The sequence below is a fragment of the Nyctereutes procyonoides genome, unplaced genomic scaffold, assembly GCF_905146905.1.
Source record: "Nyctereutes procyonoides isolate TBG_1078 unplaced genomic scaffold, NYPRO_anot_genome, whole genome shotgun sequence".
Classification (NCBI taxonomy): Eukaryota; Metazoa; Chordata; class Mammalia; order Carnivora; family Canidae; genus Nyctereutes; species Nyctereutes procyonoides.
Window position 1 is genome coordinate 59,988,821 of NW_026575047.1, and position 26,785 is coordinate 60,015,605.

A 26,785-nucleotide genomic window follows, 5' to 3' on the forward strand; every position below is an offset into this window, starting at 1 on the left:
TGTCATAGCCACTTTGGGAAATTATAAAAACATACTCACCTTAAGATCTAGCAAATTATAATTCAAAGTACTTACCCAAGAAAAAAAACATATGTTCACTAAAGAACCATACACAGCATGATCAAAGCAGCTTTAGAGAATCAAAAATAATCAAATGTCAAAAAAAAAAATCAAATGTCTACTAACAGCAAAATGGATAAATAGTGCCATAATCATACAATAAAATACTCAATGGTAAAAACAATGTAGTTGAGTTTGAAAATTATCAAAGGCAAAATAAAGCAGACACAAAACAGTATATACTATATGATTCCACATATATGACATTCAAAACTGGCAAAACTAATTTAATCTGGGAGAGGCAGGGGAGTCCTAACTTTGGGTGCAAAGAGGCACAACAGCACTTTCTAAGATGATGGAAAGTGAAGTCAGCACTTTCATGATGATGATTCATAACATGATTATAGTATCTGTCACACTGATTTAAATAGACCAAAGTGTGTATATTTTATCAGACTTAATATCTCAATAAATTATTTTAACTAGCAAGATGAAAAAAAGCTTTAATTATAGGAAATACTTGGATGTTACTAAATGCTTTATGTTTCAGTTTTTCATGGCAACCTTTTGGCAAATGTTGTTATTTCCTCACATGAATATAGTGTTTCAATCTGAACTCACTGACAGGTAAAAATCACCTCAGTCAGCTCACATACACACTCCCAGAAACATACCTGGATTTCTGCAGTAATGGCTGCATTTAGCGCCGACTCTAACCCTCCATCAGCCATCAAGCTGCCCACCAGAAGATCAATCATGAATCGACGACCTGGACTTATGTTAACTTCATTGCCTGAAACTGGAAAGGGAAAGCACTTTTGCCAAGTGAGGTAATTATCAACCCCTCTTGGTACCCTCTTCTGCTCCCACCCCTTCACCCCATCCCCAACCCTGCTCCTCACCCAAGCCCACCTGCACAGGGCAGGAGGGCAGAGAGTGCCCGGGCCCTCTCCTCAGCAGTGGGCAGAAGCACGGACCACCCACTCTGGAGCACAGCCTGGGCAGCTGCCTGTACAGTGCTCAGCACGCCTGCACTGCTGGCCAGGGCCACTACGGTTTGTTTCAGGCTGTTGAGGAGGACGCTGCCCAGACCTAAACCAAGGAATTCTGGGTCAACCTGGTGACTAATGGCAGCATGCAACTGAAAAGAGAAAAACAATTTTAATTTAGAAGCCCTACAAACAACGGGATTTCAAATCTTATTAAAGATTAAATAATACCTCAAATTGAGTTTTATTCAAATAATAAAGGAAAAACTTCTGATATATGAATTTTCTTAAACAGACTAAAAAATTTTACCCATACTAGTTGAGAATCGATGGTAAGGTACTTTTATGAGGAATTTTTTAAACCCACTTTAAATACATATATGAAAGAGCTTAACATCAACAGAGAGGTTAAAGAGTAACCTCTACCGCACCCCCAACCCTCTGTACCAAACACAGAGAAAGAGTGAATATAATACAACCAAAAAACTGTTAAAAGATTATACAGCCAAGCTGAGTATATAAGGAAGCTCTTTGAGGGCCATACCAGAACTCAGAGAGACAGCAGGAGCTAAGAGGTTCTAGGCTCTAAGAGCAGATCAAAGCCTTCAGGTAGGAGATTCAAATTACTCATGACAGCCCACTGAGCCTGACGTTCCTGCAGAAGCTGCTGAAGATCACCTGTCTATCACCAGCCAGGACTTGAAGGCAACACTGCCCATTGAAGGCTTTGGGTAGAAAGAGACCCCACAAGAAATCAGAGACCTGGCCTGGTCTGTGAGCAGATGTAAAATTAAATTTATACCAATCTTCCAGGTATAGATATCCATGAGTCAAGAACTGAACACCAAAACATCTAGAACCTGAAAATCATGACACTTCAGAGACACAAATATAAAACTGCCCTTTGGGAACATCACCAGAGTCAAAGGCAAAGAGATATCCCTAGCAAGACGTCCTCTAAAAGTGGTACTACAGTCGGAAAGGACAATCCACAGTAAGTCGCAGGAGAGAATCAAAGACAAAGTTCTTCTAAGAGACAGAACTCAAGTTCCTACAGTAAGGGAGCAATATAAACACTGGAATGACTCCATAAAAAAAATAAATGTTCTGAGGTACCTAGGTGGCACAATCAGATACGCTCTTGATTTTGGCTTAGGTGGTGATCGTGGGGTTGTCAAATTGAGGCCTGTGTCAGGCTCTGAGCTCAGCATGGAGTCTGCTTAGGACTCTCTCTGTCCCTCTCCTCCACCCCCTACTCTCTCTCTCTCTCAAATAAATAAATAAAATCTTTAAAAATAATAAATGTTCTTAGAGACCAAGGAAGGCACAAAACCCAGAAGAATATAATGAACAAAATGAAAGCTTTGAAAAAGACCCAAATATAAATTCTAAAAATGAGAAAAACAGCTACAAGAATAAAAACCTTCAGGCAGAAGTGTGAAAAGCCTGGACTCAGGTTCCAACCCTGAACCTCCATGATTGCATGGATACCCTACCTGGGCCACATAACTGAACTTCTCTGTACATCCTCATCTGTGCAATACACATCAGGAGTCCTACTTCTCAGAAGGGGGCACATGGATTTAACAAGTTAATACCTGTAGTGCCGTGATCATACAAGTATTTATTAAATAAATGGACAACTCAAAAATATGGAACAATCACCTAAAAGATTTGTGAACTAAAAGAGAGCACTAAAACCAGAAGGACAGAAAGTGAACATTATAAAAGATAAAAAGATTTAAAAATATCAAAAAAGTTGTAATACTTCAGAAGAATGAGAAAAGTTCAGTATACATAGAGAAGGACTCTCCAAGGGGAAGAGTGCAATTTCAATAGTAAAGAGTGAATACTTTTCAATACTTAACAGAAACATGTAATCTCAAATTTAATGAGAATCATAATCTCAAGTTATAAATACAAAAATAAATCCTCATCTAGACATAGTAAGTTAAAATTACCAAACCAAAAAAAAAAAAAAAAAATCTGAAAGGCTACCAAAAAGAAAAAGCAAATTAGCTACGAAGAGATAATTACACTAATATAACAATTCTCATCAACAACAATAAAAATCAGAAGACAGAGCATCATCAAACTGCCAATAAACTAAACACATAACCTAAAAAGCTAAGTCCTGTTAAATTATCTTAATTATCTTAAGAAGCATTCAAGCAAACAGAATTTCCAGACTCTAACTCACAGACCTTGATGACAAAATGTATGAGGGAGATACCCAGGAGGGAGAGGATAAAAGCAACCATGACAAATTTGTTTTAAAAAAAAAAAAAAAAACAGCCTCTATCCAAGTAAGTATGATCTTTTTAAAAATGATGATGCTGATACTAATCAATTGGAGGAAAATTTCTTTTCATGTCTTAAATCAGAAATATATCTTATATATGGCAATTGGGAGTATTTTTCTTTTAAGGGCAAACACACACATAAAAATCAGTGTACTCTGGATCCAGTGTAGTAAGAGTCTATCTGACAATTAAAACACAGAAAGTGGAAAGGGGAGTTTAGGTGTGATGCATCCCTATAACCCCTATGTTTTTCAGGAAGAGAAGTGCTGGTTAAATTAACACTTTGTGGAATTAACAAATATTAAATTTTTTTGTAACATGATGAACGTCCAGAAATCAAACTGAAAAACTTCAGAACAATTAAAGGTATCTGAAAAGAAAAAACTATTTTGGAAACTTTATCAAGAAATAAGAAAATGAAGAATAAACTTACACAAAACTAATCAGAACACCTAAATTCAAACACATTAGGAATCAAAATAACTATTAAAACTTAACTATTAACTAATCAGAACACCTAAATTCAAACACATTAGGAATCAAAAAAACTATTAAAACAAAATAACTATTAAAATATTAAATTCACCTAATGAATAAAGATTCTCAAATTGTATGCTTTTTAAGAATTAAGCTTTGTTAAGTGAATTTTTTTAAATGATAGAACTAAAGCTTAAGGACCTAAAAAAATGGAATAAAGCAAGAGAAAAACTATGGCACCAGGCATATGGTGCCAAAAGGAATCCAGCCTGAGACATGTACAAGGTCTTTTACCATAGCAATGACCAGATAGCAACACCATGGGATAGTGACAAACCAGATAGCTACAAACCATGGGAAAGTGACAATTGGGTAGATTCATGAAAGGGACCACAGTAGTACTAATAAATGAGTTCCTATAGACTTCTGGGAAAGAGAAGTACTCTCCAAACTTCTGAAAATTCGATTAATGCAACTAAACATTACATTCATCTATGTGCTTTTTAGAAACTAAGGCAAAAAAAAAAAAAGAAACTAAGGCAAAAATGAGGAGAGAGCAAAGGCAGAGATGATGGGTTACATAGAAATCCTTGTATTACAAAGAGAAAAATTATTAAGAAAAACTAGTCTCTTGACATTAATAGGATTTTATTACCAAGAGAAACAGGATGACCAAGGATTTCAGCTATAGTTTTACTTAAAAAAAAAAAAAAAACAAAGATAGGGAGAAAGAAAGAAAACTATTTTTGTAGTTTTTTTTTTTTTTTTAAGATTTATTTATTTATTCGTGAGGAACACAGAGAGACAGAGAGAGGCAGAGGGAGAAGCAGGCTCCATGCAGGAAGCCTGACATGGGACTAGATCCTGGGCCTCCAGGATGAAGCCCTGGGCCAAAGGCAGCGCTAAACCGTGGAGCCACCCGTGCTGCCCTGTAGCTTTTCTTATTTTGACTTTTAACCTTAACCTTCCCTGTGACAAAGTGGAGGAGGTACTACCAGAGGGAGTCCAAGCTTACTGAGTTGAACTTTCACATTCCAGAAGAGAGATTGCCTAGCACATCCAGCTGGTCTCTCAATCATCTTTTGTCTCACCCAGTTGTTTCTCCACACACAAGAACAATAAACATATATACTTAAATATATATAAACATTATTACAAATACCTAAGACACTTAACAAAGGGAGAGAGGAAAGGAAATCATTAATACCTGAAGTCGTAGAAGATTCAGTGTTGCCACAGCCATGCACTCTTTCTCTTGAGGTGGGGGCCAGTCAGCAGTACCATCCATCCCCTCACTCACTTGCCGTAGTAGGAGGTCCAGCTGCTCAAAAGTCATTGAGCAGATATCTACCACAAAAGGGACACGGAGGCCAATGGACCACTCAGAACAAGATGACCAAGCAAAACTCTATGAAAGAATCATAAGAACCTAAAATGAATCCACACATTCAGCAATTGGATTGCATTAAAGGAGATATTCATCATTATGAATTACAAAGATGCCTTAAATTACTACTTATCCATTCCTCTAATTGTCCTAAATGCACATGTACTTTCATGGCTGTCTAGTTTATATACTATCAGATTCCAATTTTCTCTCTCATTTTAGGACCCAAACTCATTGTGCCAGAAATAAAAAGATAAAAAGTTGAAAATCCTTTCACTCTCAAAATTACTGATGCACTTTAATGGATGACAAAGAGGATCATAATCCACCTGAACAGTTAAAAGTAACTCTAAGTAAATAATGAAAGTTCACGCTTTTTCCTCTGGGCCGCCAACATGCCATCCAGACTGAGGTAGACCCGGGAACTTCGGGGCCACGTGAGCCACGGCCACGAACACATCGACAAACACCGGAAGCACCCAGGAGGCCAGGGTAATGCTGGTGGCATGCATCATCACAGGATCAACTTCGACAAATATCACCCAGGTTACTTTGGAAAAGTCGGTATGAGACATTACCACTTAAAGAGGAACCAGAGCTTCTGCCCAACTGTCAACCTTGATAAACTGTGGACCTTAGTCAGTGAGCAGACACGGGTAAATGCTGCCAAAAACAAGACTGGAGCTGCTCCTATTATCGATGTGGTGCGATGGGGCTACTACAAAGTTTTGGGAAAGGGAAAACTCCCAAAACAGCCTGTCATCGTGAAGGCCAAATTCTTCAGTAGAAGAGCTGAGACGATAAAGGGCGTGGGGGGCGCCTGCATTCTAGTAGCTTGAAGCCACATAGGGGGAGGTTCATTAAATGCTAACAAGTGCTTTTAAAAAATAATAATAATAATAAGGAAAGATCAGGTATATTTAATCTCTAGAGCAACCACTAAAAAACTACACAAAGAAACAACTCAGTAAGTTAAAAAGGAATACTACAACTTATTCAAATAACCCCAAAGAAGTCAGGAAAAGACAAAGAAATATAAAAAAGCAAACAAAAAACAAACAATGTTAGAAATAAATCCAACTTATAAATAATTACATTAACTTTTATTTTTAAGGTTTTATTTATTTATTCATGAAAGACAGACAGAGATACAGAAACAGAGACACAGGCAGTGGGAGAAGCAGGTTCCATACAGGGAGCCTGACATGGGACTGGATCCCAGGTCTCCAGGATCAGGCCCTGGGCTAAAGGCAGCACTAAACTGCTGAGCCACCCGGGCTGCCCAATTACATTAACTTTAAATGGTCTAAACCTCCAAACAAAAGTATACATCCTTGTCAAGATGTATAAAAACCAAAACTTAAATATGGTATCAACCTTAAAGAAATCTACCTTAAATATAAAGATTAAAGAGGGCTAGGTAAAGGATTAGCTATACTAATATCAGCAAACTTTGGAGGAAAGAAATTGCCAGGGCTAAAGACAGAACTTTATATAATGATAAATGGGTCAATTCACCAAGAAGACTGAACAATGTTGAATTATGTGCACCTAATAACAGAACTATAAAACATATGGCAGTAAAAACTGATAGAAATGAAACAAGAAACAGATAAATCCAAATATATAAAGATAGCAAAACTACCCTCCTAATAACACAGAACAAACCGAAAATGATCAATGAAGTAGAATAAATTGACATTTATACAACACTCAGCAACAGAATACAGTCATATTTAGAATATTTAATCATAAAATAATTATCTAAAAACTGAAATCAGAGTATGTTCTCTAAACATAGTAAAATTAAGCTAGAAACCAACAATAGAAACTAGACATCAATAAAAACTAGATATAAAAAAATAGAAAAATCTCCAAGTACTTGAAAATTAAACAACAGGTTTCTACATTCCAATTAAAATGGTAAATACTGATTCTAAGTAGCCTACAAAGAGTTAAGTATGTATATGGTAAAACCTACAGCAACCACTAAAAAAAAAAACCTATATAAAAAAATAGTCAAATTCAAAATAAAGTGGAATACTAAAAAAATGTTCATATGCTCCAAAAAAGGCAGGAAAAGCACAATAGAGAAATAAGTAATAGAAAACAAACAAAAGACAAACAATAAAACGGAAGAACTATATCTATGTCAAAAATTATAGTAAATATACCAATTAAAAGACAGATTGGCTCAAGAATTAAAAAAAAAAAAAAAAGCACCTATACAATAGTGACCAAGAAACTCACTATACTTGAGACAGGCAGGTTAAAAGTAAAAGATGTAAATCTAACAAAACATGTAAAGGATTTATACACTGGAAATGTTGATAAATGAAATCAAGAAGATGTAAATAAATGTTTAGACACACCATTTTCACTGATTGAAGGAGTATATATAGCAAAACTGGCAATTCTCCACAAACTGCTAAGAGGTTGAACACAATTCTTATTAAAGTCCAAGCAAGATGTTTTTGCCAAGAGAGCTAAGTATTCTAAACTTTATATAGAAAGGCAAAGGAACTAGAATATAAACTTCTTATATAGCTACAGTAAACAAGACCTATGACATTGGCAAATTCCCATGAATCTAATTAGAAGAAAATACTGGGTAAAATCTACATGACAGTGGATTTCTTGGAGAGAGATATACATATATATAACATCAAAAGCATAGGCAAAATAAGAAAAAATAAAATGGACTTATTCAAAATTTAAAACTTGTGAGCATCAAAGGACACTATCAACAGAATGAAAGGACATGTAGAGAAAGGGAAAAAAAATAGTGTAAATCATATACTCGATAAGGGATTAATAGCCACAATATATCAAGAACTCCTCAAAAAAGAAATAAAAACAAAAACCACAATTCAAAAAAGGTGCAAAGGACTTAATCGACATTTCCCCAAAGAAGATATATAAATGGTCAATAAGCACATGAAAAGATGCTCAACATCTTTTCTATTAGGTAAGTGCAGATCAGAACCACAGTGAAATACCACTTTGCACCCACTAGGATGGCTCCAAACAAACAAAAAGGAAAGCAGAAAGTAGCCAGTGTCAACAAAAACGTGGAAAAGCTGAAACCCTTGTGTCTATCTGGTGGGAATGTAAAAAACATGCAACTGCTGTGGAAAAAGTTTGACAGTTCCTCAACGTCTTCATCAGTACCAGATGATCCAGCCTTCCCCGTTCTAGATATATATTCAAAAACACTGAAAGTAGAGACTCAAATAGACATTTGTACACTAATATTCATAGCAGTATTATTCACAACAGCCAAAAAGTACAAACAATTCATGTGTCCATCGAAGGAGAAACGAATGAGTAAAATGTGGGATATACATATAGTAGAATATTATTATGCCTTTAAAAAGAATAAAATCCTGAAACATGCTTCAACATGGATCAACCTTGAAAACCTTATGCCAAATAAGTGAAACAAGCCAGACATAAAAGGTCAAATATTATATGATTCCATTTATATGAGGTATCTTGAATAGGCAAATCTGCAGAAACAGAATGTAAATTTGAGGTTACTAGGGACCGGAGGAGGAGAAATGGAGAGCAACTGTTTAATGGGTACAATTTCTATTTGGGATGATGACAAAGTCTGGAGACGAATAGCAGTGATGGTTATACAATCTCATGAATATATTCAACACCACTGTAGAGCTGACCATAATTTTTTTAATGACCAAAAGCATTAATATTTTAAAAAACCTGATAGAACTGAAAAATAACATGGAGAAGTACATAATTATACTTGGAAATATCAATTCTACCCTCCTAGAAAGGGACAGAACAAGCAGACAGGAAATCAAAAATGCTATAGAACTGAATAATACCATCAATGACTGGATTTGACATTTATAGAATACTTTACCCAGTATCAGCAAAATACATCAACCACAAAATACATAACTCTTTTCAAACACACACTGAACATTCAGTTAAGAAAACATATCCTGAGACATAACATAAATCTTAACAAATCTAGAAGAATTAAAATCAGATAGTTTGTTCTCTAATCACAGTAAGATTAAACTAGAAATCAGTAACAAAATGGTAACAGAAAAATCTCCACTTTGAAATTAAATCACACAATAATCCATAGGTCATAAAGCAATTCTTGAGAGAAATTAGAGAATATTTTGAACTGAACAAAAAATGAAAATTATCAAAATGTATTGGTGCATTAAAGGACTGTTCAGAGGGAAATTTATAGCATCAAGTGATTACATATTACAAAAGAAGAAAGGTCTAAAATTAACCTAAGCTTCCTCTTGAAGAAAACAAACAAACAAATAAATAAATAAATAAATAAATAAATATAATCCAAAGCAAACTGAAGGGGGCGGAAGGGGATTAAGACAAGAGAATAAACCAATGAAATATATAGGGGGAATTTTTTTTTAAGATTTTATTTATTTACTCATAGAGACATAGAGACATAGAGAGAGAGAGAGAGAGAGAGAGAGAGAGGCAGAGACACAGGCAGAGGGAGAAGCAGGCCCCACGCAGGGAACCCGACGCGGGACCCATTCCCGGGTCCCCAGGATCACACCCCGCGCCGCAGGCGGCGCTAAACTGCTGCGCCACCAGGGCTGCCCTAAAGGGGGAAATTAAACTGAAATCTAGTTATTTAAAAAGATCAATAAAATGGTCTCTAGCCAAACTGACAAAGAAAAATAGAACAAAAATTACCAATACAGTATTACTGCAGACCCCAAAGACTTTGAAAGTTTAGTAAATGAATACTAAGGAAAACATTATACACAAAAATCAGACAACTTAGATGAAACAGAACAACTCCCTGAGTGCCACAAACCAGGAAAACTCACTCAAGAAGAAACATTCTAAATAGTTCTGTTATCTCTTAAAGAAACAATTTTTGGGATGCTTGGGTGGCTCAGTGGTTGAGCATCTGCCTTTGGGTCAGGGCCTGATCCCAGGGTCCAGGCATTTGACAAAATTCAGTACCTATTCAGGATCAGGAAAAACTCTCCAAAAAGTAGGAGTTAAAGGGAATTTCCTTAATCTGATAATAAGGCAACTACTAAAAAAAAATCATACAGCCAACATCCTAGCAAATGGTGAAAGACTAAATGCTTTCCGACTATAATCAGGAACAAGGATGTATGTGCCCTGCCCTCTCACCACTCTTCAACATCATACTGGAAGTCCTGGCCAGTGCATAAGGTAAGGGAAAGAAATATAGAGAAAAGAAGAAATAAAACTGTCTCCATGTTCAGCCAACATAACTGTTTCTGAAGAAAACCCCAGGGAATCAACATGAACTCCATTAAGTAATGTGAGTTCACTACATCTACCGGATCTAAGGACAACACACACACACATATCAATGGTTATTCTACATACCAACAGTGGAGGACAGGAAGCCTAAATTCCACAACATATCTATTCCACACTAGCTACACGGTACCTGAGCAGGTCCACAAGCAATTCCAACTATGTGCTTGGTATCCAGTCCTGGCAGCGCAGCGGGTTCAGGCTTGGTCACACGCAAGGTGTCAAAGTGCTGGCACTGGTCATTGCTCCCCCAGCTATGGACCTCGCTGTCCTCAGTCAGAGCCAGACAGTGGGTGGAGCCTGCAGCCACATCAATTACCTTCTTCCCTAGGAGGAAAGAGTGACACAATACAGCTTCACACCTGACTTCTACTATAGGTCATTCAGGTCAGGAGGTATTTAATGTCAATTTCTAAAAGATAGTTAACTGCCTTAATATTATACATAATTCATCTGCTTCAGGTATGTTATTAAAACTCATTATGTTTCACTAGCTACAATTTATTAAGATCTAAAGTCTGAAAATTACCTTAGTACAAAAAAAGTTACTTTTGTCTCCTTATTCAGATTTTCATTCAGAAAAAGACAAGTGTATTTTAATTATTAAATCTTATTCTCCTGTCCTAAGGTATAACCATACAAAGTATATTCTTTTTTGCCTCATTGAGACTTTCTACTTTTAGAATATTTTTAGGTTCATGACAAAATTAAGGAAAAAGCACAGAGATTTCCCATATATTTCCCACCCCAACACATGCATAGCATCCTCCATTATCAATTATCCATTCACTTTTCTTTTCTCCCTGTGAATGTCTACTTGTTCCAACTTCCTTGTATTGCCTTGGCTCCCTTGTCAAAGATCAATTACTGTATGTAGTGGTCTATTTCTGAGCTATCTTGTTCCAATGACCTGTCTATATTTTAATCAATGTCATACTGTTTTGATTAATGTAGCTTTATATTAAATCTTGAATTTGGGTAGTGTCAGTCCTCCAACCTGCTCTCCTCCTTCAATACTGTGTTAGCTATCTTAGGTCTTTGGCCTCTCTGCATAAAATATAGAATAAGTTTGTCAATATCCCCAATAACTTGCTGAGATTTTGACTGAGACTGCACTAAATCCAAAGATCAAGACAGAAAAAAATGACAAGATTCAGCTTTCCTATCCATAAACAAAAAATATCTCTCAATTTATTAGTTCTCCTTTGATTTCATTCATCAGTTTTATAATTTTCCTTATATAGGTTCTGTACTTAGAATTGTATCTATGACTTCAAATTGGTCTTGTACCTATTTTGTTAGAGTTATACCTACCTATTCATTGGTTTTATTAATCTTTTCAAACAATCAGCTTTTGGTTCCTTGATCTTCTCCTACTGATTTTCTGTTTTCAATTTCATTGGTTTCTTCTCTTTCCTCATGTAGGTCTTGTACTTATTTTGTTAGAGTTACACCTATTTCACTTTAATACTAATGTAAACAGTATTTTGTATTTATTTCAAATTCCACTGCTTAGTTGCTAGTATACAGGAACTACAGTATATACCAAGTCAATTTTGATATATTAACTTTGTATCCTGCATTTCTGGTATAATTACTTATTACTTCCAGCTTTTTTGTTGATCCTTTCAGATTTTCTACATAAACACTCATGTCATCTGTGAACAAAGACAGTTTTATTTCTTCCTTCTCAAACTATATGCCTTTAACATCCTTTTGCTGTTTAACTGCATTAGCTAGAACTTCTAATATGATTTTAAAAAGAAATGGTGAGATGAGACATCTTTTCCTTATATTTGATCTTAATGGGAAAGCATTATATTTCTGACCATTAAGTATGATGTTAGCTGTAGAATTTTTGTAGATATTCTTTATCAAATTAATCACATTCTCTCTATATATTCCTAGTTTGCTGAGTTTTTTTATCATGAACAGGTATTAGATTTTATCAAATGCTTTTTCTGCATTTACTAATATGATCAGTGATTTTTCTTAATCTTCTCTTGATTTGATGGATTACATTGAACTGGTTTTTGAATGTTGAACTAGCCAGCATTGCATACGTAGAATAAATTCAATTTGGTAGTGATGTTTTAATTCTATGCACCGTTGAATTTTATTTGCTAATATTTTGTTCAAGATTTTTGCATCTATATTCATGAGAGATGTTGGTCTGTAATTTTCTTCTAATAATATTTTTGTCTGGTTTTGGTATTAGGGTAATGCTGGCCTCACAGAATGAATTAAAAAAATATTCCCTTTGCTTCCATCCTCTGAAAAAAGATTATAGAGAAATTTCTTCCTTAAACATCTGGAGGTGAGGGATCCCTGGGTGGCACAGCGGTTTGGCGCCTGCCTTTGGCCCAGGGCACGATTCTGGAGACCCTGGATCGAATCCCACGTCGGGCTCCCGGTGCATGGAGCCTGCTTCTCCCTCTGCCTGTGTCTCTGCCTCTCTCTCTCTCTCTGTGACTATCATAAAATAAATAAAAATTTAAAAAAAAAAAACAAACATCTGGTGGAATTTACTAGTAAACCCATCTGGGCCTCATGCTTTCTGTTTTGGAAAGTTACTAATTATTGACTCAATTTCTTTAAGAGATATGAGCCTATTCAGTTTGTCTATTTCTTGTATGAATTTTGGCAAATGTGTCTTTTAAAGAAATGGTTCATTTCATCTAAGTTACCAAATTTGTGGACAGAGAGTTGTTCTTAGTATTCCTTTATCATCTTTACAATGTTAATAGGATCTGTACTGAGTTCTTCTGTATCATTTCTGACATTAGTAATTTGTGGCCTGTTTTCCTTTTTTTCTTAGCCTAGTTAAAGGTGTATTGATTTTATTAATCTTTTCAAAGAATCAGCTTTTGGTTTCCTTGATCTTCTCTATTGATTTTGTTTTCAATTTCATTGGTTTCTTCTCTAATTCTCATTATTTCTTTCCTTCTTCTTATTTTGGATTTAATCTGTTCTCCTTTATCCAGTTGTCTAAGGTGGAAACTACTGATATATATTTTAACATCCATAACCATACATAATTACAATTTTTTTCTTGTGATGAGAGCTTTTAAGATCTATTCTCTTGGCAACTTTCATATATTCAATAAAGTGCAATTAACTACTGTTATACATCACGCTGTATATTATATCCCCAGGACTTATTTCACAACTAGAAATTTGTACTTTTTGACTACCTTCACCCATTATCACCCAACCCTCTAACCTCCCCTTCTGGCAACCAACAATCTATTCTTTGCATCTATGGTTTTGGGGGGAGTTTTGGGGACAGTAGTTTTTTAGATTCCCATATAAGTAAGATGATCTAGTGTTTCTCTTTCTCTATCTGACCTATTTACTTAATATAATGCCCTTAATATCCATCCATGTTAACAAAAATGGAAGAATTACCTTATTTTTATGTCTGAATAATATTCCATCATATGTATACACTACATTTCTCTATCTACTCATCTACCAATGGGACACTAAGGTTGTTTCCAGATATTGGTTACTGTGAATAATGCTGCAACAAACATGAGGATGCAAATACCTTTTTGAGTTAGCATATTTACTTCTTTCAGATAAACACCCAGAAGTAGAATTGTTAGATCATACGGCAGTTCTTTTTTTAATTTTTGGTGAAGCCTCCTTACTGTTTGCCACAGTGCCATACCAATTTACATTCCTATAAACAGTGCACAAGAGTGTCTTTGTCTCCACATCCTCATCAATACTTCTATTTCTTGTCTTTTTGATAGCCATTCAAACAGGTATGAAGTGTTTTCTCACTTGTGGTTTTGATCTGCATTTCTCTGATGATTAATGATTCTGAGCACCTTTTTCATGTATCTGTTGGCCATCTATAAGTCATCTTTGGAAAAATGCCTACTCAGGTCTTCTGGCCAACTTTTAATAAAACTGGTTTTGAGTTAGTTTTTATGTGTGTTTTGCTATTAAACTGTAAGAGTCCTTTATATGTTTTGGAAATTAACCCTTTATCAGAGATATGATTTACAAATATTTTCTCCCATTCTATAGGTTGCCTTTACTTTTTTGTTTTGAGAGAGAGAAAGTGTGCAGGGACTGCAGGGGAAGCAGAGGGAGAAAGAAAATCTTAAGCAGGCTCCACATCCAGTGCAGAGCGCAGTGTGGGGCTCAATCTCACAACCCTGATCTCACCAATATCAAAAGTTGGACGCTTAACCAACTGAGCCACCCAGATGCCCCACCTTTACATTTTGTTAATGGTTTTCTTTTCTATACACAACGATTACTTAGATTTTTCTTCTTTTCTAATATACACATTCAATGCTATAAATTGCCTTCTAAGCACTGTTTTCACTGCATCCCACAAATTTTATCTTTATTTTCATTTATTTCAAAATATTTTAAAATTTCTCTTAAGATTTTTTTCGTTGACCATAAGTTATTTGGAAGTTTGTTGTTGAATCTCCATGTATTTGGGGATTTTCCAACCATCCTTGTTATTAATTTTTAGTATAATTAGATTGTAGTCTGAAAACAGACATAAAATATAATTCAGCTCCAAAACTCTACCAGAAGAATGAGAACAGTTCTTTCTTAAGAGCCTATCAAAAGTTGACACTGGCCAAAATAATTGCACCATCAGTCATTTAAATGCTTTCATAGTAAGGTATCTCTGTATCTAATAAATAGAGCTGAGGAAGCAGATTTCCTTTACTAAGTGAAAAAAATATAAACAAGAAGGTTAATGAAATTCAAACACAGCTCCATAGCATACAACCAGTGGTATTATCCTACAACTTATCTCAGAAACTTAGAAAATAATAAACACCATAATACCTTGTCATCAAGGTATTAATATGTTTCAAGTATTTTATTGATTTTTTTTTAAAAGACAGAGAGGGAGAGTATCCAAGATCTGTAAAGAATTTATTAACTCAACAGCAAAGAAACAATCCAATCATGAAATGGGCAAAAGACATGAACAGAAATTTCACAGAGGAAGACATGGACTTGGCCAACAAGCACATGAGAAAATGCTCCACATCACTTGCCATCAGGGAAATACAAATCAAAACCACAATAAGATACCACCTCACACCAGTGAGAATGGTGAAAATTCACAAGACAGGAAACAACAAATGTTGGAGAGGATGTGGAGAAAGGGGGACCCTCTTGCACTGTTGGTGGGAATGTAAATTGGTACAGCCACCCTGGAAAACCATGTGGAGGTTCCTCAAAGAGTTAAAAGTAGAACTACCCTACAACCCAGCAATTGCACTGCTGGGGATTTATCCAAAGATACAGATGCAGTGAAAAGCCAAGACACCTGCACCCCAATGTTTATAACAGCAATGTCCACAATAGCCAAACTGTGGAAGGAGCCTCAGTGTCCATCAAAAGATGAATGGATAAAGATGTGGTCTATATATACAATGGAATATTACTCAGCCATTAGAAATGACAAATACCCATCACTTGCTTCAACATGGATGGAACTGGAGGATATTATGCTGAGTGAAGTAAGTCAATCAAAGGAGGACACTCATCCTATGGTTTCACTCATACGGGGAATATTAAAAATAGTAGCAGGGATTATAGGGGAATGGAGAGAAAGTAAGTGGGAAAAAATCAGGGTGACAGAATATGAGAGTCTCCTAACTCTGGGAAATGAACAGGGAGGGGGTAGTGGAAGGGGAGGTGGGCAGGGGGATGGGGTGACTGGGTGACGGGCCCTGAGGAGGGCACTTGATGGGATTATCTAAACACTGGGTGTTATACTGTATGTTGGCAAATCGAACTCCAATAAAAAAAATGTACGAGAGAGAGAGAGAGAGATATCACATGCATGCATGAGTGGGGAAAGGGGAGAGGGAGAGAGAGAATTTCAAGCAGACTCCATACCAAGCACAGTCCCTCCATCTCATGACCCTGAGATCACAACCTGAGCCAAAACCAAGAATCAGATGCTTAACCAACTGAGGCACCCAGTCACCCCAAGGTATTAATGTTATAAAATGAAAATGATGAGAAAAGAAACTAGCAAGTCCCATGTAAAAGCCTCACTTCCAAACTCCCTTGAAAAAAAGCAAAAACATAAGTAGAATCCAGCTCAGAGATTCAACAAATTTTATCCCTCATGCCAAACAAAGGCCAAGGACTATTTTTATGCATAAAGTTGTACTACAACACAGACAGGCCCATGTTTATATATTATCTATGGCTCCTTTCGGGCTACAAAAGAAGAAAAAGTAGTTGAGCCATACAACGTATGGTACTCCAACCTAAAATATTTATTAGTCTACTCCTTTAAAAAAAAAAACAGTTTGGGGGATCCCTGGGTGGCGCAGCAGTTTAGCGCCGGCCTTTGGCCCAGGGCGCGGTCCTGGAGACCCGGGATCGAATCCCACGTCGGGCTCCCGGTGCATGGAGCCTGCTTGTCCCTCTGCCTGTGTCTCTGTCTCTCTTTCTCTCTCTGTGTGTGTGTGACTATCATAAATAAATAAAAAATTAAAAAAAAAAAAAACAGTTTGCCAACCCCCTTTAAAGCACTACAGGTCACCTGATACACCAATCACCAACTTTTCCCACAATTCAGAAGGCATCTGCAAAGCACAAGTACATGCCTTGGCTCCCATTCTATCTAGAATGCATGCTGGATGAGCTTGTAACCAGACAAGCAGGATTTACCCATCAAGGATAAGCTCAAATGAGACCACTCCAAGCACACTAATCCTATCTCCCACTGTGGTCCCACAGCACCATGCATATCCATCATCTTAGCAATGTCTACAGTATAACTATAGATGACCTCACCAACAGAAGTTAATCTCACTAAGACCAGCTTACTTAGTAATGAATAGATACCAGCCCCAAAAAGGACTTATCAATATTAGTAAAACTGAATAAGTTTCAAATGAAATCTGGTGAGAATAATTCTATGCCATTTTTAACAGAAACAAAACCACTTTCCATTCATTATCTATACCTATGAAAATATGGGTAAAAGCCTTCTAATATTCATAAAATATTATGTAAAAAAAGAGAAAAACCTGCGAACTTTAAAAAATTCCTAAAGAAAAAGATTCAAAAAGTTTTAAAAGTTTACATTTTTCACTCACCTTGCAAGCCTTCCAAGAGTTTGGGATAACGAACATGTTCCTCTGTTCCATGTCCAAGTCTCTGGTTGTCACCTTTTCCCCATGAATAAACTTGGCCATCTTTTGTCAAAGCAATAGAAAATTGACTTCCACATCGAACTTTCACAACATCCAAGTCTTGAAGTTTTTCAATAAGCTTTGGTGTTTTGCATCCATCACTACCACCTCTGCCCAATTTCCCATAGTCACCGTCTCCCCAAGACCACACCTGACCTAAAAAATACAAATATATTTATATTTAAGTAAAAATAACTGCATATCTTAATGCAACTTTTAGGTGGCTGCGAATACTGAATATAACTTGTAACAAATCTAGACCACTAATATATACAGTTAACACAATACAGATGACTACTAACCAAATGAAATCTAGTTTATACTTCAGGTTAATAAAGAACCAATTAAGAAAAGGATAGCTGGGTTTTCTTTTTGTTTTAGCTAAAAAAATTATAAAGTCCTGACTCTAACTGGTTTGGGTTCAATGACTGGGTTCAGATCAACCAAGTAGTGAACACAGAACACAGCTCCAGTGCCTCCATAAAATACCATAATTGGACCCATCATACACAGTTGCAGCTCTCTGCCACTGTCTCTCAGGTCTTGCCTCCACAGTGTTCCTGTCATACCCACCACAAATTAACTGCATGACAGCACTTTTTTCCAATAACATTTGGTTAGTATACTCTAATTAAATATTAAATAAAGGAATAAAGTAAATTACAAAAATGTGGTTGGTTTTTTTTTTTTACTCTGACAACTAAGCTAAAAGCTTTGTAAAAAGGCAAAAAATGTGAATTTTTGAAAAAAACAGGTAAAAACTGTAGAGGAAGAGAAATGAGAAGAAATGTAAAAAAAAAAGAAACTAAATTGCTCTGTAAGTGACTAAGTTCTTGCTCTCTATTTTAGATAAACAACTAAAGATCAACAAATTTTAACAAAAAGTTCAGATGGTAAGTATTTTTAGGCTTTGTGGACAAGGTGATTTTTGTCACAAATATTCAATTGTTCCAATGTCACAGAAAGCAGCCACAAACAATACGTAAGCAAGGTGGCATTCCAATACAAGTCTATTTGAAAAAACAGCCAATCCCTGAACTAAAATTGGAGATGATACACTAATAGGCAGTCAATGACATAAACACACCAATGCTCAACTCAGTAAACCCATACACAAATATCAGAGAATATGCATATACTTAAATGTTTTGCAAAATGCCTATTGTTCACACAGCCCAGCTGGCAATTCCCACTTTCTCCAATGCTTTCAGTGACCCTGTCACCCTAGAACCAGACCGCACAGGACAGGATGCTTCTACCAGTCATCTCAAAAAACAGTAATGTAGCAGGGACATTTCCCTATACGATATCTGCACCAAAGAAACGCCGCTGTGAAGTAAACAGCATGCAGTTTCCAATCAAGGCAATTAAGTCAAAACAACACAGTTTTATATACATAGAAGTTTCACACAAAGAATTCAATAACAAATCCTAATAAGGCTTATTTAAAAAACACTTCTTGGTTAAGAGGTTTATAAAATCTATCAATCATTCAACATTGGACACATAAAAACAAGATGTCAAATGGAAAGCTTCATGCCAGAAGAAAAGAACTTTAAGATGACTGATGAAACCATCTTTTTCTAAGACTCATAGGAGCAGAAGTAAGATGCCTCTATGTCTCTCCCTTTGAGGGAGAAGGGGCCTAGGTGAACATGAAGATGCCTGAAATGATGTTTGTCCTCTCACTAAAGAAATTCCCAGGGAGGAGGAGAGTTAACATGGTGGAGGAATAGGGGACCCTAAGCTCATCTGATCCCTGGAATTCAGCTAGTTATCAAATCATTCTGAACACCTGCAAAATCATGGAGACATCTGAGAAAAAGAAATGCTACAAAGCTACAAATAGAAAAGCAACCACTTTTTGGAAGGTAGAAGTAGGAAGACTTGGCATCTGGGGTGATATATCTGAGGAAACTGTGGAGGAGAGGGAGCCTGCTTAAGGAGTTTACCACAAAGTATTATAAGCAGCAGAGCACAAAACCGGAACTTTTAAAAGTCTGCTACAGTGAGGGACATCACTGGATTAAAGGTGCTGAGGTGGCAAAGCAGGGTGGAATCCTTCATGGGAAAGCATGGTCTCAGGATCCCAGGGGTCAAAAGAAGAATGGAGGTGGCTGAGTGTGACAGAGTTCCCAGACATAGGAGTGGGGAAGCCAGCTGTAAACAATGAGTCTAGGTGCCAACCTTCTGCTCTGGGTTGCCATGAACTACAAACAATAAACTGCAAACTGCTGCATGTTCGCACGACCATTCTCTGGGCAGAGTCTCAGCACAAAAGGCAGATGCTTGTTGAGACGGCCCTCCATCCTGGAGGGAATTTTGGAGGAACAGCATGGGTCCATACCTCACGAATCCGTAACATTTGGAGATTCGAAACTCACTCATATGCTTCAGATAAAATAGTTTAGTCACAGGCTGAGTGAACACAGAGTTCGGACAGAAACCAGGGAGACAGAGTGATTGACTGCTATTCTGAGGGCTCACTGAAGAGCGACGAGCACAAACTTCCAGCTCTGGAGAGAAAGATCAAGGCACTGCCGTTTTCATCCCCTGCCTGCCCCAACCAGTGCTGAAAGCCTTCAAGGAGCAAAACAGTGCACACAGTGCAATCTGGAGCCGCTTACAAGGGAAGAAAAATTCCACCATGGAAGGCAAGGGCACGTGAACATCAGCACAGCAGGCCCTCCATCAGAAGACCAGCAGGAACAACCAGCTAACACCAAGTTCACCAATCACAGAGATCTGCAGAACTTCAGCTCTAGAGGAAAACACTATATAGCATTTGTGGAGTTCTTTCTATTCTTTAGTCTTTCAGTTTTACTTTCATTCAGGTACTTTCTTATTTTTTCAATTCTTTCTTTTTTAATTTTCATTTTTATATATATATTATATATATACACACATATATACATACATATACATATACACACATACATATATATTTTATGTTGGTTGCCTATCATTGTATTTTATTTTATTTTTGTATATATATGAGTTTATCTTTCCTTGATATTTTGGGATCTGGTTGCTCTTAACAAACAGACCAAAATATACCCAAGATCTAGTTTGTTGTTTTATTGTTTTACTTCTTGAGTTTTTCTTACTTTGTTTGCTTTTTGTTTTCTTCTGCATTTTTTTTTCTGTTGTTCTTGTTATTTTTGTCTATTCTCTCATTTTCTTCTATTCTTTTCTCAACATAATGACAAGATGGAGAAATTCACCCCAAAAGAAAGAACAGAAGGTAGTACTCACTGCCAGGGATTTAATCAAAAACAGATATAAGTAAGATGTCAGAACTAGAATGTAAAATAACAATTATTATGATACTAGCTGGGCTTGAAAAAAGCATAGAAGACACCAGAGAATCCTTTAGGGATAAATAAAAAATTCAAATCTAATCAGGCCAAAATTTAAAATGCTGTTACTGAGATGCAATCACAAATGGAGTCTCTAACAAGGATGAATAAGGCAGAGGAGTCAGTGACATAGAAAACAAAACGATGGAAAATAAGGAACGTAAGTAGAAGAGAAGAAAATAACAACTACTGGATAATAAAGGAAGCCTTCGAGAACTCAGCAACACCATAAAGCAACATAATTCCATATAATAGGGGGCCTCAGAAGATGAAGGGGCAGAATGTTCATTTGGACAAATTATACCTGAGAACTTCCCTAATCTGGGGAAGGAAACAGGCATTTAAGTCCAGGAAACAGAGAAAATGCCACTCAAGATCAATAAAAATGGATCAACACCTCATGAAGTTTGCAAATCTCAGAGACAAAGAAACAATCATAAAAGTACCCTGGGACAAGAGGCCCTTAACCCACAAAGGCAGACATATAACACTGGCAGCAGACCTGGTCACAAAGACCTGGCAGTCCAGAAAGGGCGGCCATGATATATATAATCCATGTGCTAAATGAGAAAAATATGCAGCCAAAAATAATTTATCCAGCAAGGCTGTCTTTCAGAATAAAAAGAGAGATAAAAAGTTTCCAGGACATGGGATCCCTGGGTGGCGCAGCGGTTTAGCGCCTGTCTTTGGCCCAGGGCGCGATCCTGGAGACCCGGGATCGAATCCCACGTCGGGCTCCCGGTGCATGGAGCCTACTTCTCCTTCTGCCTGTGTCTCTGCCTCTCTCTCTCTCATTCTGTGTGACTATCATAAATAAATAAAAATTAAAAAAATATAAAAAAAAAAAAAAGTTTCCAGGACAGATCAGCAAATAAACTGTTAGATATCAATTATAAGCATGTTTGAAGAGCTTCCTTTAACTCTTAAAGAAACTGTTTTTTCACATATCATGAAGTGACAAGATGATCAAGGAAAAAAGTTTGATATATTTTAGTCATATTCTGATAGATAAATATTGTCAACAACAAAAAGTGGAAGAGCATGGACTGAGATTTAAAACACTTCAGTTTTGGGATCCCTGGGTGGCGCAGCGGTTTGGCGCCTGCCTTTGGCCCAGGGCGCGATCCTGGAGACCCGGGATCGAATCCCACGTCAGGCTCCCGGTGCATGGAGCCTGCTTCTCCCTCTGCCTGTGTCTCTGCCTCTCTCTCTCTCTGTATGACTATCGTAAATAAATAAATAAATAAATAAATAAATAAATAAATAAATAAATAAATAAAACACTTCAGTTTCAGTCGTAGATATATAAAAGTGGGACAATATTTCAAACCCACTTCACACACAGAATAGTTGTACTCCATTACTTAATAAAGAATAAATACTCCATTAACTATAAAAAAAAAATAGTTTCCAGGACAAACAAAAGCTAAAGGAATTTGTGAACACTAAATCACCCATGCAATCAATCAATCAATAAACAAACAAACCACCCATGCAAAAAATATTAAAGGGGGATCCTGCGAGCAGAGAGCCAAAAAGTAATAAAGACCAGAAAGGAACAGAGACAATCAATAAAAACAGTGACTTTAGAGGTAATGCAATGGCACTAAATTCACATCTTTCAAAATGTACTCTGAATGTAAATAAACTAATTGTTCTAATCAAAATATATAAGGTATCAGAATGGATAAATAAATTAAGACCCAACAATATGCCATGTTCAAGAAATTCATTTTAGACCCCAAAACACAACCAGATTGAAAGTGAGAGGGTGGAGAACCATTTACCATGCTCATGGACATCAAAAGAAGGATGGAATAGCCATCCTTACGTCATACAAACTAGATTTTAAACCAAAGACTATATATAGTAAGAGATGAAGAACACTGTATCATAACAAAAGGGCTTATCCAACAAGAAGATATAGCAACTGTAAATATTTATGCCCCTAACATGGGAGCAACCAAATATATAAACAAATAAATAACAAAATTAAAGAAACATGTTGATAATAATACAATAATAGTAAGGGACTTTAACACCCCATTCACAGAGATGGAAAGATCATCTAAGCAAAAGATCAACAAGGAAACAAGGGCTTTGAATAACACACTGGACCAGATGGACTTCACAAATATATTCAGAGTATTTTTTTTAAAAGCAAAAGAATACACATTCTTCTCAATTGCACATGGAACTTTCTCCAGAATAGATCATATACTGGGTCACAAATCAGGTCTCAAGTTTGAAAAGACTGAGATTATATCATACATATTTTGAAACCACAATGCTATAAAATTTGAACTCAATCACAAGAAAAAAATTGGAAGGAATACAAATACATGGAGGTTAAAAGCTTCCTGCTAAAGGATGAATGGGTCAATCAGGAAATTAAGGAGAATTTTAAAACTTTATGGAAACAAATGAAAATAAAAACACAACTGTTCAAAACCTTTGGGACGCCGCAAAGGCAGTCTTAAGAGAGAAGTACATAGCAGTACAAGCCTTTCTCAAGAAACAAGAACAGTCTCAAACATCCAACCTAACCTTACACTTAAAGGAGCTGGAAAAAGAACAACAAATAAGGCCTAAATCCAGCAAGAGAAGAAAATTAATAAAGATTAGAGCAGAAATCAATGAAACCGAAACCAGAAGAAAGGTAGAACAGATTAACAAAACTAGGAGCTGGTTCTTTGAATTAGTAAAATCAATTAATCTCTAGCCAGGCTTATCAAAAAGAAAAGAAAAAGGACTCAAATAAATGAAATCATAAATAAAAGAGGAGAGATCACAACCAACACCGAAGAAATACAATTATAAGAGCAGATTATGAGCAACTATACATCAACAAATTAGGCAATCTAGAAGAAAAGGGATGCATTCCTAGAAATACATAAACTATCAAAACTGAAACAGGAAGAAATAGAAAACCTGAACAAATCCATAATCAGCAAAGATATTGAAGCAGTAATAAAAAAATCTTCCAACACACAAGAGTCCAGGACCAGATGGCCTCCAGGTAGAATTATGTCAACAGTTAAAGAGGAATTAATATCTACACTTCTAGGGATCCCTGGGTGGCGCAGCGGTTTGGCACCTGCCTTTGGCCCAGGGCGCGATCCTGGAGACCCGGGACTGAATCCCACATCGGGCTCCCGGTGCATGGAGCCTGCTTCTCCCTCTGCCTGTGTCTCTGCCTCTCTCTCTCTCTCTGTGTGTGACTATCATAAATAAAGAAAAATTTAAAAAAAATATATCTACACTTCTGAAGCTGTTAGAAAAAACAGAACTGGAAGGAAAACTTCCAAACACTTTCTGTGAGAATAGCATTACCTTGATCCCAAAACCAGACAAAGACCCCACCAAAAAGGAGAATTACAGATCAATATCCTTAATGAACATGGATATAAAAATTCTCATCAAGGTACTAGCCAATAAGATCCAACAGTACATCAAAAGTAGTATTCACCAGTACAAAGTGGGATTTATTCCTGAGCTGCAACAGTGGTTCAACAGCTGCAAATCAATCAACATGTTACATCAATAAAAAAAAGACAAGAACCATATGATCCTCTCAACAGATGCAGAAAAAGCATTTGACAAAATACAGCATCCTTCCATGATAAAAACTCTCTGCAGTGTAGGGATAGAGGGAACATACTTCAACCTCATAAAAGCCATATATGAAAAACCCACACTAAATATCATCCTCAACAGGGAAACACTGAGAGCTTTTCCCCTAAAGTCAGGAACAGGACAGGGATATTCACTCTCTCCACTCTTTTTCAACATAGTACTGGAAGCCCTAGCCACCACAATCATACAACAAAAAGAAATAAAAAGCCTCCAAATCATCAAAGAAGTCAAATTCTCACTCTTCACAATGGCATGACACTGAATGCAGAAGACCAGAAAGACTCCACCTAAAAATTGCTAGAACTGATACATGAATTCAGTATAATGGCAGGATATAAAATCAATCCACAGAGTCAAGCTGCATTTCTATACACTAACAATGAGACCAAAGAAAGGGAGACTAAGGAATCAATCACATTTACAATTCCAACAAAAACCATTAAGATACCTAGGAATAAGTCTAACCAAAGAGGTAAAGGATCTTTACTCAGGAAACTACAGAAAACTCATAAAAGAAATGAGGAACACATAAAGAAATAGAAAAAACATTCCATGCTCATGGTTTGGAAAAACAATATGGTTAGAATGTCTATGCTACCCAGAGCAATCTACACATTCAATTCAATCCCTAAAGAAAATACCATCAACTTTTTTCACAGAGCTGGAACAAATAACCCTAAAATTTGTATAGAACCAGAAAAGACCTCAAACAGCCAGAGGACTGTTGAAAAAGAAAACCAAATCTGGGGGCATCACAATTTCAAACTTAAGTTCTATTGCATTGCCGTAATCGTGAAGACAGTGTGGTACTGGCACAAAAACAGACACACAGATCAATGGAATAGCATAGAGAACCCAGAAATGGACCCTCAACTCTATGGTCAACTCATCTTCAACAAAGCAGGAAAGAATATCCAATGGAAAAAAGACAGTGTCTTCAACAAATAGTGTTGGGAAAATTGGACAGCTACAGACAGGAGAATGAAACTGGACCATTTCCTCACACCATACACAAACATAGACTCAAAATGGATGAAAGACGTAAATGTGAGATAGGCATCTATCAAAATCCTAGAGGAGAACACAGCCTAGAGGCAACACACCCTCTTCTACCTGGGCCACAGCAATTTCTTGCAAGACAGGTCTCCAAAGGGAAGGGAAACAAAAGCAAAAATGAACTATTTGGACTTCATCAGGATAAAAAGCTTCTGCACAGCATAGGAAACAGTCGGCAAAACTAAAAGTCAACCTACAGAATGGGAGAAAATATCTGCAAATGTCTTAACAGTATCCAAAATCTATAAGGAACTTACCAACCTCAACATCCATAAAACAGAAAATCCAGTCAAGAAATGGTCAGATGACCTCAACAGACATTTCTCCAAAGAAGACATACACGTGGCCAAAAGACATAAGAAAAAAAAAACAATTAACATCACTTGGCATCAGGGAAACACAGATCAAAACCACAATGAGATACCACCTCACACCAGTCAGAATGGCTAAAATTAACTAGTCAGGTAACCACAGATGTTGGTGAGAATGCAGAGAAAGGGGAACCCTCTTACACTGTTGGTGGAAATGCAAATAGGTACCACCACTGTGGAAAACAGTATGGAGGTTCCTCAAAAAGTTGAAAATAGTGCTACCCTACAACCTGGGTATTTAACCCAAAGATACAAATATAGTGTGAAACAAAGGGTACCTGCAACCCAATAATTATAGCATCAACGTCCACAATAGCCAAACTATAGAAAGACCCCAGATGTCCATCCACAGATAAATGGATAAAGAAGGTGTGGTATATACATATACAGTGGTATACTAGTCAGCCATCAAAAACACGAAATCTTGCCATTTGCAATGATGTGGATGGTACTAAAGGGTATTATGCTAAGCAAAAGAAATCTATCAAAAAAGATAATTATCATATGATCACTCATATGTGGAAATTAAGAAACAAATTAAGAAACAGAGGATCATAGCGGAAGAGAGGAAGAAATACAACAAGATGAAACCAGAGAGGGAAACAAACCCTAAAAGACCCTTAATCATAGGA

The 26,785-nt window shown here is 36.5% G+C and overlaps 1 protein-coding gene and 1 pseudogene across 4 annotated transcripts in view; one reads left to right on the top strand and one right to left on the bottom strand.

Annotated features, from left to right (window-relative positions):
* HERC2 (HECT and RLD domain containing E3 ubiquitin protein ligase 2) overlaps positions 1-26,785 on the bottom strand; it is a 235,293-nt gene that overhangs the window by 140,915 nt on the left and 67,593 nt on the right. For all 4 annotated transcript variants that reach the window (XM_055326875.1, XM_055326874.1, XM_055326876.1 and 1 more), the window contains 5 exons: positions 17,636-17,887; positions 10,663-10,856; positions 5,037-5,237; positions 973-1,201; positions 735-859 (listed from right to left, as the gene is read on the bottom strand). In XM_055326875.1, the coding sequence (XP_055182850.1) occupies positions 735-859; positions 973-1,201; positions 5,037-5,237; positions 10,663-10,856; positions 17,636-17,887 (1,001 nt within the window). The remainder of the gene's footprint in view (positions 1-734; positions 860-972; positions 1,202-5,036; positions 5,238-10,662; positions 10,857-17,635; positions 17,888-26,785) is intronic.
* Positions 5,612-6,070, top strand: LOC129510630 (60S ribosomal protein L27a-like; annotated as a pseudogene).